Below are 19559 nucleotides of genomic sequence, written 5' to 3' on the forward strand. Positions count from 1 at the left end.
TCCTGGTGAGGTTGTGCACCGCCGACACGAGCGTAGTGTGGACATGCAAATACGATTTAATTACTGCGGTGGCTGTACATTAACATCACTTAGGGCAACTTAATTTTGTAGTGTAGACATGCCCAAAGGTAAACACTAAGAGGGCAGTTCAGCATCTGGTGTAAATTATTATAGTTCCATTGAAGTCAGAGGAGCTAACAGTTTACATCAGCTGAGGATTTGCCCCTGTCTTTTAGCCTCTCCCTCATAGGCTGTGTAAGTACAAATCCACCAAACAAACAAAAAAATAACCCAGAGTTTTTACCCCCCAAAATGGAGAACCAGAGACTCCACCATCCACAAACCATCTGACTGTAAGAGGGTTGACTGTACTGTGAAAACAGACTTCTCTGCAAATTGTAATGAAGTCCTTTTCTTGATCTTTACAATTTAAATGCTGTGGATGAGAGACTGAGAAATCCCATTCTGTGGGTTGGTTTGTTCTTTTTGCTTCTCTTTGTGCCTAGAAAAACTTCTGATGTAGTGGGCAGTTCAGGGTTCAGTCTACTAACAAAAAGAATTGTCTTGACTGGAGGACGCATAAGAGCTAAAGGGGGTCTGTTCTCTTGATGTAATCAGTTAGCTCTCATTGGAGCTACGTCTTATGTATGTGAATATGTATTGATATCAAGCAAGAAAAATAGACCTGTCTTACCTGAACTGCAGCTCCTTTATCTCTCAAATAAAAGTACAAGGATTCAACACTGTGAGAGTTAAGAAGAACATCCGATCTCTGGGATAAGGGTTAGGCCTTCTCTATACTATGGGAGGAGATCGATCTAAATTACGCAACTTCAGCTACGTGAATAACTATGTACCTTGGATCTACTTACTGTGGGGTCCATACTACACTATGTTGACAGGAGACGCTTTCCCATCAACACCCCTTGCACTTCTCATTCAAGTGGAGTACAGGAGTCAATGGGAGTGGATCTGCGGTCAATTTAGTGGGTCTTCACTAGATTCGCTAAATTGACCACCGATGCAACGAATGCCGCGCGTCGATCCCCCGGTAAGTGTAGACAAGCCCTTAGTATCAGTTTCTTTCAGCCCTTTTGATCAGCGTGGATCCCCAAATTCCTGTTGCCTGCTCCATTCTTGCAGTTATAGCTGTGAGGAGAGACCCTCAGTGCAATTATTCTATACAATTATCCTTTTTCTTTTTACTTGGAGGTGAGGCAAGGGCATCTTTCAACAAGGATGTTAAATTCCATCCTAAGAAGTACAAGCAGAAATCCTCCATTTTCTTGGGATAGTTGATTACAGTTGCAGTTTATTTTAGTTACATGATTTTTCCACTGCATCAGAGGAATGCAGAAAACACTAGCCTTCCTCCACTCTTAAATTTAAATTGATCAGATTTTCATCTATCCTCTGTTAGCGTTTTTTCCCCTTCAGGGAATCTACCCAGTCTGTGTGGCTTAAAAACCAATGATTACTGCAATGCTTACAGAAAATAAACCCCACCATTATTGTACATTGCACTGACAATAAATGTGTGTTGGCAATTGACCTGAGGCAAGATATTAATATAACTACTTATGTTCCGGCTCGGTATTGGTGACTAAAGGAAGATATTTTTGCGGGTTTGGAGGAGAAGCTGAGAAGTGTGTTGTTTTTCTTTAAGGTAGGAACTAGGAATGAGATGAAATTAAGCAAAGGAAAATGTATGCTGACTACTAGCAACAGTTTTCTTAGATAACAGCAATAGTCTCCTGAGGATAGAAAAAACAAACTCATTGCATGGGTCATTTCAAACTGTACTACAGGGAAGAATTCTGCACTAGTAACAAGAGACTAGATGATCCAATAGGTCTATTTTCTATGACCTGATGGTAGGGTTACCATACGTCTGGATTTTTGGTCCTCAAATCCCCGTCCAGGGGGAATTGCCAAAAAGCCGAACATGTCCGGGAAAATACTCCCAGCTTTGTTTTGCCGGCATCCCTGCCCCAGTCCCCTGCTTACCTTAGAGCGGCTCCGGCAGGCTGCGAGCTGCAGGCGGATTCCCCTGCGGTGGTGGCTGCTGCTCCCCCCAGACACCTCAGCTTTGTGTAGCTGAAGAGCTGAGCTGCCCAAGCGCTACCGGCCTCATGGTTTGCCGGGCAGCTCCCAGACCTCCAGACCCTGCGCCCCCGGCCAGGTGCTTCCCCTCCCAGGCTCCGGCTGCGCTGGGGAAGCGCCCGGCCGGGGGCACAGGGTCTGGAGGTCTGGGTGCTGCCCAGCAAACCGTGAAGCCGGTAGCGCTCGGGCAGCTGTTTCGCGTGGCTGGGAGGGAGGAGGGGGAATGCGGGGCGCTCGGGAGGGGGCGGAGTTGGGGCGGGGACTTTGGGGGAGGGGCGGGGCCAGGGCCCTGTGGAGTGTCCTCTTTTTTTAATGTTTAAATATGGTAACCCAACTGATGGTGACCTTGATATCAAGCAAGAAAAAAAAAGGGGGGGGGCGGGTTCTTAACACCACATGGTGTGATCCTTGAAGTGGTATGAAAGGGGATAACTGTTAAAGCTTAGCCCTGGCAGGGTTGCTTAAATATATACAGTATTGGGCAGTGGGTGGGGAGCATATTTCCTCAGTATTGGATTGGTTGCTGATGCAAAAGTGGGATGTCAGACATTTGAAAAGGATTCTGTGTAGCCCCATCTAGTTGCAGAAAGAAACCATTGGTTTAAGCAAACGGAAGGAAATTGTATGTTCTCATACGCAGATTGCTTCATTTCATAAGACTTCAATGTAGGTGAAAAATATTGAGATGATTTTTCTCAGTCCAAAACAGGGCTGCTATAACTATTATTTTAGAATGCAGTGCATGAATTGTCCTTACTGTTTACAACAGAGCTTGGAAAAAAAGACCAGATTAATTTTCAGCATTTAAATCTTTCTATTTTGTAGTATGTAGGAACTAATGGTGCAGTGAATGTGTACATACTCCACGTGAGTATCCTGATTCTTTACAGAAGATGGCATTGACCAGCTTAAACAAATGGTGCATATTTTTTTTCAATAGTCTTTTTTCATCTTTTCACTATATGCCGTGCATACACACTCAGATATGTTAAAAAAAAAAACCAAAGCCACACACCTAACCCCATTTCTAGGAAGACTGGAGTGCTGACTGCCCTGAGCTCTAACTTGAAGTGGTTTGGGCATAAGAGATACATATCACTTTATTATTTGCAAGCTTGCTGATTTTTGGATGAGCCAAGTCTGGCAAAGCACCGTGTGAGAGCAGATGTGTTACAGAATCACTTGTGTGCAGTATTGATGGAAAAGATGGGGCCAGATTTTTCCTTATGATCTCACACATGAATGACAGTGGGAATCCTGCATGCATCTGAGGGAAAAACATTGCCCCCAGCTTGGGACCAATAAAGACCCAAAATTCTAATAATCAGGATTCAAAGAGATTCTCCCTTAATTTTGTGTGGCTACTTCAGTATCTTCGGTTTGGTGGGTTGTATAACAATGTTTTAAAAAAAAAAAAAAAATCCAGGCATCTCTGAATTTCTCCATTCCATTTATTTGTGTTCAGTGAGACTGAAATCTTTTCCTGTTGGGGACAGAACTCAGAGAACCATTGGCAAAATAATTCAAAAGAAAACAGTGCTGAAAGAGAATGTTTTCAGACCGAACTAAGACTGGAGATGCATAATAGTCAGGATACAAAGCTGAACCCAGTTCTGCTGTTTTAGCCTTCTTTATTAATCACAGCATGCCCAGAGGCCCCTGTCAGGATCGGGATTCCACGGTGAGTAAGGACAGTCCTGGTTGTTAGTGCTAGCCTGGGACTCTGGAAACCTGGAGTTCAATTTCCTGCTTTGCTAGAGACTTCCTGTATGACCGTGTGCAACTCACTTAGTCCCTCTGGGCCAAAGTTCCCCATCTATACAGTGGGGGCGATAGCACTTCCCTACTTCACTGGGATGGTATGGAGAGAATACATTACACTGAGACACTCCAATACTACAGTAATGGGAGCCAGATAACTAATATTTTACAGATCCAGACTAACACGGCTACCCCTCTGATACTTAATATTTTGTGAACAGTCAGATCTGAAATGCCCCTTGCCATTTCTCTTAAGAAGATGAATAGCACTTCTGTGTCCCTCTACCAAGAAATTGTTACTGGTAATTACTTGGGATTGTGGTTCTCAGTCAGTGGAGTATTGGTGAACATGGAAAAATTGAGCTAAGTAAATGTAGATAGACAGGGATGAAGTGGACCCCTGGGTTTTAGGATGGAGTAATATAAATAGTTTGTCATTAACACTGTGAATCTGGTTATTTACAGCACATTTGTAAAACTCATTCCCTCCAGTTTGGGCTTTGGTAAATGTTCAGTACAAAAATAATATTGCATCAGAGAGAAATATGTAGTCCTGATGGTTCCTTATGACTAGGACAAAAGCATGCAAGCCACATGGTGATAAATTGCACTTACCAGGCATCCATATGGTAATACTTCTGCCTTAGAAAAGTTGATTTTTATTGACCAGCTAATGGTTTGATTTGTTTTTCCATTATTTTTCACTTTCCCTTTATTTTATCAGTCTGTTTTCTGTGTTCATTCTACAAAAATGTGTGGTCATTACAAAGTTACTGGATGTGCCCTGCACCTGCTTTTGAGAATAACAGCACAAAATGTAATATGGTACCATTGTTATTGGCAGAGCCCTCGTACTAGAAGGCAGCCTACTTTGTTTACAATTGTTTACAGGTTTTTTTAGTTAGACTAACATTTTTACATGCCAGACACGGAACTCAGGACAGGGACCCTGTGAACTTGAAAAATCACCTGACTATTATTACATTAGCATTCCTATCAAAGATTAAAGTGTTCAAGTTTGCTTCCCTGGTAGAGCTCAAAACACTATTATCAGTTCTGCTGTAGCGTTGATGGTGCGCGCCCATCTTCAGAGCCTGCAAGGGGTGGTTGTCCTCTAAACAGGGACGTGTGTCTTGAGAAGGTGCAGGGGAGTAAGTTTAAGCATGGTTAATGGTGGTGCTCTCTGGCCTGTGCAAAGAAGCTCTTTACATAAACAGGAGCACACAGCCCCTTAACTATTGCCCGGGAGCTCTTAAGAGTAAGGAAAAAATATAAGGACGCGAGGGGATTTTTTTTTTTTAATAAGACAATTAAAGATAAGTTTGCAGTGTTTTTCGGAAGCTAGCATCAAAGCTCTAGACTGATTGTAGGAAAGGAGGTGAGGTGAGGGAGAACAGCTGTGTTGGCATTACAGACTCAAGCTGAAAGTTACATATCCTGGAAAAATAACTTCACCAGTTCACTGTTTATGTTGCCTTCCTGTGTCTGGCTGTTTTTGTTTGTTTGTTTTAAAGTATTGAAAGAGCATTGCTTAACTAGTGCTGGTCCTCTGTCTACATTGGATATTCAGTCAGTAGTGTCTCTTGCCACTAGAATTTAAGATGACAATGAATGTATTTGCTTACATGACACACATAACCTAATGTGCATTATATTTTAAAATAAAGCATCTCACTTGCGTCATGATTACATACCTCAGTCAAAGTTGTGGTGAGGAAAAAGGAATGTTTTTAAAGGGGAGAAGAATTGTGTTTAAATGTTGAACTAAATGAAATATAATGCCAATGTTATGAAAAACTACATATTTGGTTTTGAATTGCTGCCCTAGCCCTAGATTTAATTGTTGATCACTTCAACTACAACATATGACAGCTGGCATTTTCCTACACTGTGACTAAGTTTTACGCTTACATGACTTTGAGCCTTTCCACCTATAACCTATGAATGGAAAGTAAAGGGATATTTAAGTATGGAATATGGACCAAAAGATGTAAGTGCACTTTTTTAGTTTTATGCGCTGTTTTAGGTAGCTTACATTATACAGACTCCTACAGGGTTGCAAACTTACTTTAGCTAAAACACACTGAAAAGTACACGAACATTAAGTTGTTAAGCTCTGCAGCCTGCTAGATTAGGAAATGTAGCTACTGCATATGCTTTCTGTTAAAACGCTTGTCCAAACAATATGCTTCAATTTATTAAATTATCTGGTACGGGTAACTTTCTCTCCACTGTTAAATAGAAGAATGCCCTCTGGCGTTAGTGGTTATTAACTATGGATTTTGGAATCTATTTTGAAACTTTCTCTTCAACCACAACAAAGCTGGCAGGTGTGAAGGGTAGTGTTCAGTTACTGCAAATTGACTAAAATATATTTAGTTCCCTAAGAATATTGACACCCACATGCCATTTGTCAGAATATTACCGAAGGGTGAGGGTTTGGTATATTTTTACACTGGTAGGAGGAAATTCCAGTTGCACAGGAATTTGGCTAACTAATAAGATTATTCAGTAATGAGAAACTTTTATTTAAATTCTGCAATTAATGTACTATTAAAATGCTGCTGAATGTCATTGTTTCCCTTTGTCTAGAATTTTCCCTCCACAATTTGCCATCTTTTCAGTAACTGTTCAACTGTTCAAACAGTGTAATAAATTAATGTAAAACCTAAACCTTTGGGAAATAAATGTCTGTGCAAATCTTCCTGTTGTACTTTTTCACTGTAATTTGTATGTGAGAAAGAATCCAATTCTCAAAACACACAAACTCTCTCTCTCGCTCTCATACTACTTACTGCTTTTTAGATTGTTCTTTACCAGTCTCCTCTTCAACACCACAATAACCTGAAAGTGATCTACTGTTAGAGGGCTTTCCCTCAACCCTCCCACTTCCCTGGTTCTTGTCACGCAAACAGCAAGCAGTAAAAGACCAGAAGTCCAAAGCGCAGACAATGCGATGTTTATTGGGGTTAGTTTCCAAGCAAGCCTATTCCAAAGCCCTTCACACCAGTCGGGCTTATCTTTAACACGCCAAGAGAGCCTGTTTCTTCCCCTTCCTCCCCCCCCCCGCCCAGTGTTCTGTTCCCAGCTGACTCCACAGAGCATTTACCCATCCCCCTTCCCAGCTTTGATGCTACAGAGTGTTTACTGTGTCCCTATTCCAGTTCCTTCCCCCTCATTAGCAAGCATGATTCCAATTTCCTCTTCCACTTCCTGTTTGACCCCAGTTTATATAGTAATATTCTCAGCTGTACCCTAACCGGTCATTTTACTGAAATTTAACTAACCAAGCCTAACATAATTCTCTAACCAATTCTATCTCACTACCCTAATTAACTTACATCTAGCAAAATTAATTATACAGCAGACAGAAAAAGTTAGAGAACCAGACAGATTAACAATAGAAAAGTGGGGGTCATAAAGAAAAATACAGAAATGAGGGTTTCATAACCATTGATAAGAGCATCCTGTCTGGCAAGAAATCAAACTTAAGTTTTCTTTAACCATCTTAAGATTGGTTTCTTTATCTGGTGGTGATGGGCACTATCAGGACAGGATTGTCTTCCTAACAGCCCAATAGCAGCTTATTTTTAGTGTGACTGGTTTGGGATGTGAGGATGACCGTTCGCTTCCCAGCTTATGGCTGCCTCTACTGCTTAGCCAAAGGCCTTAGCCTGAGAACAAGGCCTCAAGCTATCCTAGTGGGAGAAGGCCTGTACACAGGTGGACTTGTGATTTTTTTGATTTGTTTCATACCTCTATAACTAGCTAAGTGATTAAAAATACACCTAAGTTCTTAAAGTATATAGACCTTTACAGGCAGGCCTGAATATCTGTATTCTAACATCTACTACTCAGTATCCTGCTAGAAGCTTGTTATACTACTAAGATAATGTTTTCATTTGACTGTATTTTGACATATAGAGAGCAGACTGGAAACACAAGTTTCTTTATATCAGTGTTCAGTCCTAATTTGGATGCTTTTGAACACAAATGTAAAGCATACTCCTTTTTTAAACTATGTGCACTTTACACAGCTGGGACACCTCTTTTGTGAAAGCTTCCTTATAACATTTAAAATCTAGACATAATTAATTCTCCTTTGGGCAGTAGCATGGCCTCAAGTGATCAATCTTTATAGCCCAGAAAGACAACTCACTCACTTTGATATTGCTAGTAAACTATGGGCTCGTCTGCAGGGCAGCAAAGTGTTCTAGAGGGGGTCTTATTGACAGAGGACTAATGCAAACTAAGTACCTTTTAGAACATGCCAGCAGTATCTACATTGAGCAGTTACAGTGCTCTACAACTACCTCCTCTAACCTGTGGACCCCCTCCCCCCGAGGACTTTGCCATGCAGTGTAGACAAGCCTTAAAGGTAGTATTCTTGCTGCTAGCTGAGAACTAATTATTTTTTATATACAGGTTCTAGTTTAACAGTCTCAATAAGGTATGTTAGAATATTTCTTTTGTAATTTTCAAAGGCTTGTTATAAAAAGTTTACTGCCAAAGACTGGTGTTGCCTATAGGCAATCAAACTACTGCTGTTCAAAATTTTACTGCTTTTCAAGTGTGGCTGTGTCCATGTTGTCTTAAGCAGACCAATACTTTGCTAATTCTAAAGTTCATTAGCTCCCCCTGCTTGCACTTCAATTGTCTTATTCAGCATATTCCATCAATTCTGAATGTACACAGCTAAAATGAATTTAACCTTTTAGTTACCTCCCATAATTAGCTGAGTTTGCATGGCCTTGCACTCAACTAGCCAGCACTTCTGTCTGAATGTAACATGATCACTAGAGGATGTACTGAGATGCTGGTATGGGAGACATACAGAATCCTTGCAAGGGGGATTTCAGTGAGTCCCTGAAATGGAGGGTGGAATGCAACTAGTCCTGTTACATGCAGTAAGCGCAGCATATGGAAGCTATGATGTGTGCACCCTTATGTTAAAGCTGTAGTAAAGCCTTTAGGTGCCACCCATGTAACAAGCATGTACTAGTTTCTCCTTTCATTCTCTTGGCTGTAAAGGTACAGCTATTTTCAAGCATTGTCATTACCATTGCTGAAGGCAAGCTCCCATCCAGATTAGGTTTTCACTTTGGTATGTGGCTCTGTGCTTCCTTAAATCAAAGCTCCAACCCCTTGAGGCTGGAATGGAATAGTATTTCCTCCCTGTTCGTTGAGTCAAGCAGCAGGAATTTGGCAACAGCTGCAGAGCTGCCTACACAGAAAATAGTGGTCTACTTCCTCCTGTTTTCAGTAATTAGTTTACAGAAAATCTCAAGGCCTTAAACCTGACTGTTTACATGAATTGTGTAACACTTGCTGGTTCAGTTAAACTATTATAGACCTTTGTAGGAACAGGCCTTATGAAAGGAAAGACACTCCAAACAGTGTCTACAGCCCCATAAGCAGACTACCCCTTGCCCCCATACAGGAGAGAAGGTTCTTAGCTCTAAAATACAGCATATATAGAGGGAAAGGTACTGGTTTAGCCTCCAAAGAAAAGTAGTTTGCTATAAATAAAAGATCAGTTAGAAAAATCAGATTGAAAAGGACTATAATAGGCTTTCCAAATAGCAGTCTAGCACTTCTGGTCTTGGAAAAAGTACTTTGACCTTTCTTTTCCACCTACAGCCCCCTTCTCTACTGTTATAAAGCAGTGGTTGAGTTGTGAGTGCAAGGGGAGAATACTGACACTAGCAAAACCTAGATAGGAGAGGTAAAGTCTAACCAAGCACTAACTGATTGTAGCCACAGAAGTTTATGGGGCAGTCACTAATTAGTAATAGTGCTAGGCTAGAACTTGTTTGTTACAGGCACATATGAGCAACCCAATGCTGAAATACCTCCCTCTGATGTTTCCTTTACATACTTGAAGCAAGGTGCATGTACTCTACTGTATGACAGACAGAGGTAGGACTTCAGGGGAGCAAAATCTGAATTCATATTCAACTGCTCAATAGCTTATGCTATCTTATGAAAGCCTGCAGTAACAGTATACATTACAACTTGTTATAAAAGGTGAAGTGTGATTCTGCTTAAGTATATTAGTTGTAGCAAACTTGTTCTCTTCCCCTCATATTTGTAACAGGTGTAATACAGTTCTGCTAGTATTCTAATTCAAAGCTTCATTTCTGTTCAATTGGGTGGTGATAAATGCCTACAGAAGACATGATCAAGTGGGTTTAAATTTCTGGGAAAGCTCTTCTAACGTTTTTATTAGCTTCTCTTCCTCCTCTGGTGAAGAATATGTTCTGGCCAGGAGCAAGTGGGTAGAAACAGGTTGCCGGTCTGCAGGGGGGTGGGCGGGGGAGGGGAAGAGAAAAAAAAAGTAGTAAATCTTTCACCTCTCCCAGCACAAAGTGGGTCTCAAACCAGAACCACCAATGCATTTTACCTGTGCACAGAATGATCTTGAGGCCAAAAGGGTTAATCTGGCCTTGTGGATTTCTACAACATTTAAATACTGTACTTTTAAAAAAATATTACTTCATTTACCAAAACAGAATGCACTTACACTAATTTCATTTTGAATTAGGCACCCAAAAGGCCTGTCCTTGTGAGACTGATTTTAGAGAGATGTAGACTCTTTTTGTAGCCAGACATTAGAAAAAGGAAGGCCCTGCCCACATAGAAATTAGCCCTGATTTTAGTCAATGTAGCTGTAGCAGTGCAGTGATTTGTTTTGCTGGAGTTTACCTAGTTTCAAGCAGCAAAACAAACTGTAGCTTTCCTTGTTTTCAGGATGGGGGTTTGCACTGGTGCAGCTATTCCACAGGATGGAATTGGGCTAATTTTATCCTTAAAATACAGAGCTTAGCATTAGCACTATGGAATTAGCTTGTTAAGCACTCTGCCTTTTATCAAGAGAATAAACTGGTTCTCAGTCAAAATGCTTAGTCAAACGTGCACAATAAGACATTCCTTGTCTGGTTACATGAACCTGAGCCTCCTGGTTCAGTCTACCACACAGCTCCACCAATAGAGCACCATAACACAAGGGATAGTACTAAATTTCCATTCCTGATTATAACTAATTACATACCACCCACAGCGAAGCTCTGTCTTTGCCTTAACACAATGACTGGTCACAGAACTTAGTAATGACTATCTTTTTAAAAAAGCAACTTCAGATCACTACTGTGCATTGGAGGAGTATTTCTCCTTCAGCAGTATGGGTAGAATATGTTTAGTGAAGTGGCCAGTTGAGCTGCAGAAAGCTAGTTTATCTTCACCATATCTATAGCAGCCATGCAGTAAGCAGGAAGCTGTGGAGAGCTACAGGATTGTCATCCATCCTTGCACAAGAGTTCAGTTTCAAACATTGTTCTGGGCTCTAGTGGAGGATTTCCATGGAAGCACAGGGGCCTGCCTCATTCTCAGAGGAGAATTTCCAGAAAGGTGAATTGTCAGTTTCTTGTGAAGTTAGCATAACAACTCAGTGTACATACAGCATTACATCTGTTCACCCTTGGCTGTGCACAGGAAGCCAAACAATAAGAGGCGCACTCACGCTTCCTTATGGTGCAGCAATCAATACTACTGGGGGGAAGAAAAATGTTTGCGAGAATTAGCCTACATGGATACCTGGGAACTGCTGTACTCTACCAGGCCAAAGCTATGGAGGAAACAACTATCTGCCTGCCTGTGCACTGTCCTGTGAAGTCTCATTAGCAGAGAGGAAAGAATTATTTGAGCTTAGGACAGCCTACTCCCAGCCCCCTTCCCTTCCTCAGCAAAAAGGCTGACTGGGGTTTGCATTAAGTATCTAAACTGAACAGAATAAAGAAGGTGAAAGTGAAGCAGGAGGGGAATGGAAGCAGAACAGCTGCATATTCATCCAGTTTGGGGGTATTTTATTGTGAGTTGGCAAATAGCTCCCAGGGAACTAAGACAGCAAGGGATGACAATGCACTATTCAGAGTCAAGAGGGGAAGCAGGGGGGCTGTGCCTGACCCCAAGGGATGATGGCACAGAGAGCATTTAAAAACAAGTGATTTTCCCAGAGTTGTCAAAAAACTGAGCCACTGAGTCCCAGGGTTCCCCAACCGACAAAATGGGGAACACTGTTACTGGGGACCACCCCAAGAATCCTCACGCCCCTCTCCAAAGCTGCAGCCTTGCCAAGTGCAAAGCTCACAGGAACACACAGCTCTGGTCAACCTTGAGGATTACAGTCCCCCTGCTTGTTTGCTAAGGCTGTAGGGCAAGCTGGGCCAGGCCAAGGTGATGATGACGAGGTAACAGGAAGCGTGGTTGGAGCAGACAATAGAAATAAGAGGGAGGAAGAGAGATTAAGGATGAAGAAGAGGCACTACCCCTGCTCTACAATGAGGCAGAACACGTGTGTGTTCCATGTTGTGCATGCACCACAGACAAATGATTCCATATGAAAAGAAATTCCAGTCAGGTTTATGGGCAGATGATTCAAGCCTGTAGTTTACTGCTCTTGGGGGGTGGGGGACAGTAAAAATCTCTTGACTAAGAGTGGGTCTGGTACCTGTGGAGAGGAGGGATCCAAACGTCCCAGATGCCCCAGACTGAACAAACAGGTTGAAAGCAGGCCTTCGTCACACGCGCGGGGGGGGGGGGGGGGGGGGGAGAGAGAAAGAGGGGCTTTCTATGAAAAGGGGCCCCACCTCTGGCCTGTCTCCCACATCATAGATCTCCACTGCCCTGAGAGCAGAGGTGTCACAAAACCACTCCCACTTGAGCACTTACTGTGTGAGTAGCAGAATGGGAACTTTCAAAGCCCTTTCCCACCCTCCTCTCTCCCTGACCCCTCGTTCACCAATCCAGCTGCACTTAGATTTCATCTCCGAGTCTGCATTGTTCACACTAACAATCCTGACTGCAAGTCCCCACCACAGAGCTGCAGAAAGAACGAGTGTGCACTGGCACCTGGGCACTGTTAATGTGAACAGGAGAAAGAGGGGAGACAAGTGCCCTCAAAATGAATGCAACTCCTCTGTACTCTGTACAGAAGGTAAGAGTCCATCGGACATCGCTGCAGGCTCACTTTGCTTTGCCACGTCTCTGCCTAGTCATGTGCAGAGCCAACTTCAACCCAGATGTTTTATCCAATTAATGCCAGCTGGTCGAAAGGGCAGGACCAGCAAAATACCGTCAGTTTGACTAGTTCTGTTAGTTATGCAACGCTGTGCTTGGCCTTTGGAGTCACACATTATAAACAATTGCAGGAACTATTTTAACCCTCAACGTATAACCGCTCTGGCCCTTTGGTAAAGTCAATTGTACAATCAGTGCAGTAATAGCACTCCTCCTTCAGGTTCAGTCTATGAAACTGCCACCTTACCTTGGAAGAACAGGCCGCTTGTTTGCTTAGCTGCTGCAGGCGAGACTGCCAGCCACACTACTGTATCAGCTCCCTGAGCCTCTGTGCGCAGTTTATTCTTCATCTTTTCATAGAATTCTGGCATCGCTGATCTCACCGCTACAGTGAAGAATAATGAAAGGGTGTTGAGTCAATCTTTTTTGCTAAAGAGTTTTTTTAAACGTTAAAATGGTAATAGTAGTGTGAAAAGCAGTGACCTTTTAAAAATCAGGGAAAGGAGACACTGTCCCATGGATGGCAGAGTTACTATCGTGCTGGGATGTTAGATTGCCAAAAGATGAACCAGACATTTCTCATTGTTTGGACTAAAGTGTACGGAGACAGTCAAAAGGCTGAGAGAATAAGAATCAAAAAGAGGTGCACCCGAGTTCTGTTTGATCCTGTTCAAAGTTGACTGGATCAGAACGTGAGAAAACAAATGGTGGAAATATCTGGGGATTTAGTTCTTATTTTCATTGATTTTATGACTATGACTGCTAGAAATAATGAGATAGACTTTAACCAGTGTAGTCTTTTGAGTTATTTTATAAGCACATGGCAAAAAAAGCAGACATGGAAAATAGTATTCCTTAAGCTACAAACACTGCATTTAAACTGCTTAAGTGTGAAGTAAAACGTTGGGCAAGGAAAGATGAAGCCTATATTTTCCAATCAGCAGGAAACTGCAGGAGAATGTGGAGAGTCACATGATCAGTGGGTGTTGGGGGAGCTCTCTATGTGGCAGGCCAGCCCCTAGATTTGTAAAGGGATATTTTGAAGCCTATTAAGAAATTGCATTCTACAAAGTGTAAAAGTAAAGGAAGGTGACTAGACAGTGTCCTTTGATCTAGGGTGGAAATCCTTCACCCTGTATCCATCTCCTTAACAAGGCAGAATAAGCTGAAGTCCACTGGGAAGTTGAACTACAGGGGTTGTGTGGGTGAGTAATACAAGATACTGAAGTGCACAGTTGGAACTGGTAGTTTCCAAGCTCAAAGCAGAAAGGGAGAGTGACATCACTGGGGGGCCCAGATTCTGAAGCAAGAGTGTCAGGTGGGGGGGAATTGCAGGAGCAGGTCAGACTAGAGTGCAGACCTGCATCCCCAGCTCCATCTGATCTCAGACTCCCTGTAAAACAGGACAGCAGAGGGTTCTAAAACAGCCACTTTCCAGGAATTTAAACTGAAGAGATCGGTGGACCTGTTATACAAATTTACAGTAATGTCATATTACGATTCAATTTTAGACTAAGACTGGAAGGTGTAAGTGCCTTTAGCAGACTGTACCTGGTGTATCTGCCCAGCCAGGATGCATGGCAGAGAAATGGATGTTTTTGTGCACTTTAGCCCATTGTTCTGTCAAGACTACTTGCTGTCTCTAGGATACAACAAAAAAATGCCATACTGGAAAAGAACAATGATCCATTTAGTCTGTTATCCTGTCTCCCAGTAGCCAATCCCAAATGCTTCCAATACACCCATAATGCACTGTAATTACCAGGTTGCAGACAATATAGAAAATACCTGTACCACTCATACTGGGAAAAGCAGCAATCCATTAGATAATGTTAGAGAGACAAGATGGGCGAGGTCATACCTTTCATCAGACCAAATTTTGTTGGTGAAAGAGACAAGCTTTTGAGCTACATAGAGCTCTTCTTCAAGATAATGTTGTCAGAAACCACTGTAGAGTGGTAAAGGCAACCTACGTACGCAGCAATAGGTATTAACCCCTGTTTGTTATTAAAGCTTTTTGCTAATGTAAGTTCAGGAAGCTTTCATTCACCAACTCCATTTTCTGCAGGCTAAATATAGGGGTAGAAATGGAATGAGAAAAAGACACAAATCCAGGCTAATTTTCTGCTCAACCCCGTCTGTAAAATGTTTGGGGTTGGGTGAAACTAAACGCTCATATTGCTCTCACAAAGTGCAATAATCACCCACTCCTCAAGCTTCTCCGTAATCTTTACTGTAATATGCAACATTAATTTCAGTTTCAGCAGGAAATGAACTGTATTGATACGGAATGTTGCATGCTGCGCTATATCTAGTTTAGATGCAGTGAAAAGAGCAATCCCATGTCAATAGCCATCCGATTTGCAGCCTATTTTAAAGGAAGCTGTATCACACTGTCAGTCTGATCCAAGTTATAGGATTTACTTTCAAATCCACATACCTACCTTGTTTTGGGCATAGACCATAGTACCATCAAATGTTATGTTTTCAGACTGCAAATCAGATACATCTAATTTCTGCACCAACATCCCTCCTGAAGAGACAATTATCTGTAATAAATTAAGTGAATGTAAAAAGCCAATCCCCCACGTTCATTAAGATTGTCTTAAGGCCCACTCATGAAGTTACACTGCATACAAGATTTTTCTGTTCTACTCTCTTTACACTGTGCCTGTAGAAGAGGACCATCACACTTGTACCACAAAGCGTACCTGGAGAGCTGACAAAGGAAAGGTCAAAAATGGAGCACATGCTCATTCAAAATGCTCTTTGCCCCACTAGGGACCTGCTCATGCTTTTATCGCAATCGCTAATAAAGGGACAGAACAGGGATAGACTTTTTAATTCACTGATCCAGGACCAGCACTTGGAAAAGCCAATCCATTTTTCTTATTTAGATACAGGCACATTAAAAGGCCTGATGTGCATTTCTAAACCTGGCAAGTTACAAGACAGCAAACCTTAAAATATAGGTGGCAGCTCATTAGAACATTTTTCAATTATTTTGTATAAATATTGAATGCTTCCTAATAAAATGTCCCCTTTTGCACCAAAGTCTAGAAGGCAACTTTAACCCTACACTCCTGTTATAGGTGTTTTACTGTGCTGCAGGAGATATGGTGTAGGGAAGCGATCTCTGAATAAGGTATTTTATCTACTTCACCGGCCACTGTAGCTCCTGTACAAAACAGCGAGATAGAATTCAGATTTTGAATGGATGACTACTATTTATTAGAGTCTAAGAGTGTGCGAGGCACATGACAGAGGGGTAACTAGTACCAGGGCTGCAAACATGTACACAATCAAAGAGGAAAGAGACATTGCCACAAAACACAAAAAGAGTGTAGTAAAAACAACAGCTTAAAAAAGGAGCATTATAAACTCACAACTCTGGGATCATCTTCTTTTTCCAGCAAAGGCAGTAGAGCAGTTGTGAGAATGTATGTACCTAAAAGAAAGGAAAACAAAAACATTTCACCGAAAACAAGTTCCTCCACATTACTGACTAATATGTAAAACCCCTCCATTTCTTGGCCATTTGGTATAAAGACTCAAGAGTCTCAGTGCTTCTCTGAATTGACAAATTATTAATAAAATGTATTGCATGTTCATCATCAGACATATTCAGAGTACAAAGATTTTTAAAAGTATTTTATATACAATATTAGACTGCTAGCTACAGTCTAGTCATAATTCTAAAGACAATGGTTTACTAGGGAAAAAACATGCCAGAGACAACTCACAACTGTGGCAGACAGACATTTCTACTTTCTCCCCCTAAAATAACTTAAATACCCAAATTCCAATTACTGCAATTGAGTATTATGCAGAAAACGGCCTGCTCATTTACAATGAGGGGGCTGGGGGGTGTCACTGCCTATTGAGGTTGCCTGACATTTCCCATAATAAAATCCTGCTTTTAGTTGCTGATAAGTTTGCCAAATTTTAACTGTTTGAAATTTACAATCTTAAGTGCCTGCCTCAGGCTGGGATGTTTTTCCCTCCCTGAAGAGGGTTCAGATATTTCCAAGAAAAAAAAAAAAAGTAGGGAAAAACATGTTTTGCCAAGTTTAAATTCTGGAGCTTTTATTTGAGAGGCACTAGTGCCCTAATGCTTCAAAGCAGGAACTTCAAATTTGGCAGTGAGTGGTCCGTGAGTTGAGGATTTGCCTTTTGCCATCTCTGTGAAAATCTACCCAAATATGGAGAAGTGACATGCTTTCATTGGGGGGGGGGGGGAGGAAGAGAGAAAGGGTTAGGAATCACAGCTTGCAAATGCTCAGACGAGACACGCCAGACCACAGCTAAAATCTCCAATATTCCATCCCCAGTGGGCAACATGAGCAGGGGAGGGATAGCTCAGTGGTTTGAGCATTGGCTTGCTAAACCCAGGGTTGTGTGCTCAATCCTTGAGGGGGACATTTAGGAAACTGGGGTAAAAATCTGTCTGGAGATAGGTCCTGCTTTGAGCAGCGGGTTGGACTAGATGACCTCCTGAGGTCCCTTCCAACCCTGAGATTCTATGAGCAGGTCTTTCCCTGTGGCTCTGGGCTGCTGCAGGCCATGTCAGAAACAGGGACCTAAACTGAGAGTAGTGAGCCTGTCTCTCCTGTGCTCTCAACGCTCCACATGGTTGACGCCCAGACAGTGAAGAGGAAGCTGCCTGATTCCAATGCAGAGAGAGGAAAGGCAAGAGAATTAAATTGGGACCAGGAACCTAGGCCAGAGGAAACCAGGACTGGGAGTTTTGGCAAAGGAGGGGGAAGACAGACTAGCTGGGCAAGAGGAATGGATGAAAATCATGGCAACTGGGACCAAGAGCAGTCCAAGCCATTTTGCTGGCCAGAGCAGTAACGTTTTTGGCATCCCCTGCCAAGCAGGTAAGCCAAAAAAAAGTGGCTGGCCAATCAAAGTGGAGCAAAGACAAACAGAGTGAAGCAAAAATATGAATATCGAAAACAACCCAGCATCACCCCATTTCAGTGGCCCCTGGAAGTTGGTACCCAGGGCGACCACCCTGCTCGCCTGGCCCTCGAACCACCTATGACTGGGACTGTAGAGATGAGGACACTGGGACAAGGAGCAAAGGGCAGGAAAGAGACAGGAGTGGGACAAGGACCAGTTGGAGGAGACCAGGCAGAAGAGTCTGTGCTACAGCAGCGCTTTAACCTAGCTGTGTAGTCACGGCACCAGTGCTGGGAGAGAACTTCCAGCGCTGTAAAATAATAATAAAAAAAAAAAGACACCACCCCTACAAGGGGAGTGGCTCCCAGTGCTTGGAGCATGACTCCCAGTGCTGGTGCACTGTCTACACGGCACTTCACAGCACTGAAACTTGCATCGCTCAGGGGGGTGTTTCACATCCCTGAGCAAAAAAGTTTCAGCGCTGTAAAGTGCCCGTGTAGACAAGGCCTAACCCTGGTTCTTCAGTTCTATGAAAATAAACGATTTGCACATAAATTAGTGAGGTCACATTTTTCACTATTTATATAGACTAACATGTTTCTTTGCAAATCAGAATGATCAACACTTTTGTGGATGAAAGGTTGCAATACAGTACGTTGATCAACATGTTACAGAATTTTAAAGTATTACATTCCGGTGCCACAGGGCTCTGTTGCTTTTTACAGATCCAGACTAACACAGCTACCCTTCTGATACATTCCACTTGAGCAATCTGCTCGGTACCCTTGTCCATCCATAACAGATCTAACTTTTCCTATACTCATTTGGACCCTCATGAATAATTAGAACACAAAAAATAAAATCAAACTAAGTGAATGCACACTGAATGAGTTAGCACAGTCTGTCTTGAGCAAAAAGTACAAGCAGAAGCTGTGGTCAGTAAGGAAGAATGTCAGTAACAAGAGAATTTAAGTCTCTCACTGCTGGGGCTGGAAGACTGAAAAACAGCAGCAAAGCAAGATATCTTGATTGTCATTGGTTGTTCCCAATGAGTTAAGCAGAGCTCTAATACAACCCACAATCCTGGTTTAAACTTTCCTTTTGATAGGGACTCAAATTTGGATAAACTGACTTCATTTCCAAAATCCTGAGGTGCAACACACATGCCAACACTTAACTTAGTTGTCTCCAGGATTAATTTGGATTTTACAGATGGTACGTTTTTGTTTACAAGTTCTGAAGAAGTGCGAAGGCGAAGAGGAATGTTGTTCATCTTTCAAGGCCTTCGGTCCAGCAAGTGTTCTTTTAGCCTTGTGAGAGAAACAAATCCTGAAGGCTAGAGACTGATTGTGACAAAGGGCTGGCTCATCACACAAGTTTTAATAATAAAACCACTCAAACCCTAATTTATCTTCCTCCAGTTTAAGAGGAGAATTTAATATGAGAATTAAGCAAACAAAGCACAAAAAGGTAGAGATCATAGTCCGCAAAAACAGAAATAGAGTTGTTCCCTTGTGCATTTGCTTTGAGGTAAGGTGTGAAAATAAAGTTTTTGCTCCAGATGTCATTAGGCAGACGCTGATACATAAAACACACTGATGGGAATGGTCAGGCCTCAAAAGACTCAGATCTTCAGCCATTGCTATGTAATCCCATGACTGGTGCCCCAAGCCTAATTATCTGGATACCAATTGCTCTGCACTTTAACATAGAAG

The 19559-nt window shown here is 42.2% G+C and overlaps 1 protein-coding gene across 1 annotated transcript in view; it reads right to left on the reverse strand.

Annotated features, from left to right (window-relative positions):
• Positions 1-6807: 6807 nt before the first annotated feature.
• The window catches only part of DHRS12 (dehydrogenase/reductase 12), a 31956-nt gene continuing 19204 nt past the window's right edge, over positions 6808-19559 (reverse strand). Inside the window, exons 6-10 of the mRNA XM_005287092.5 lie at positions 16326-16387; positions 15384-15488; positions 14491-14581; positions 13187-13324; positions 6808-10161 (exon numbers count right to left, since the gene is read on the reverse strand). Of these exons, the coding sequence (XP_005287149.1) occupies positions 10046-10161; positions 13187-13324; positions 14491-14581; positions 15384-15488; positions 16326-16387 (512 nt within the window). The 3' untranslated portion in view covers positions 6808-10045. The remainder of the gene's footprint in view (positions 10162-13186; positions 13325-14490; positions 14582-15383; positions 15489-16325; positions 16388-19559) is intronic.

Source organism: Chrysemys picta, chromosome 1, assembly GCF_011386835.1.
Source record: "Chrysemys picta bellii isolate R12L10 chromosome 1, ASM1138683v2, whole genome shotgun sequence".
NCBI lineage: Eukaryota > Metazoa > Chordata > Testudines > Emydidae > Chrysemys > Chrysemys picta.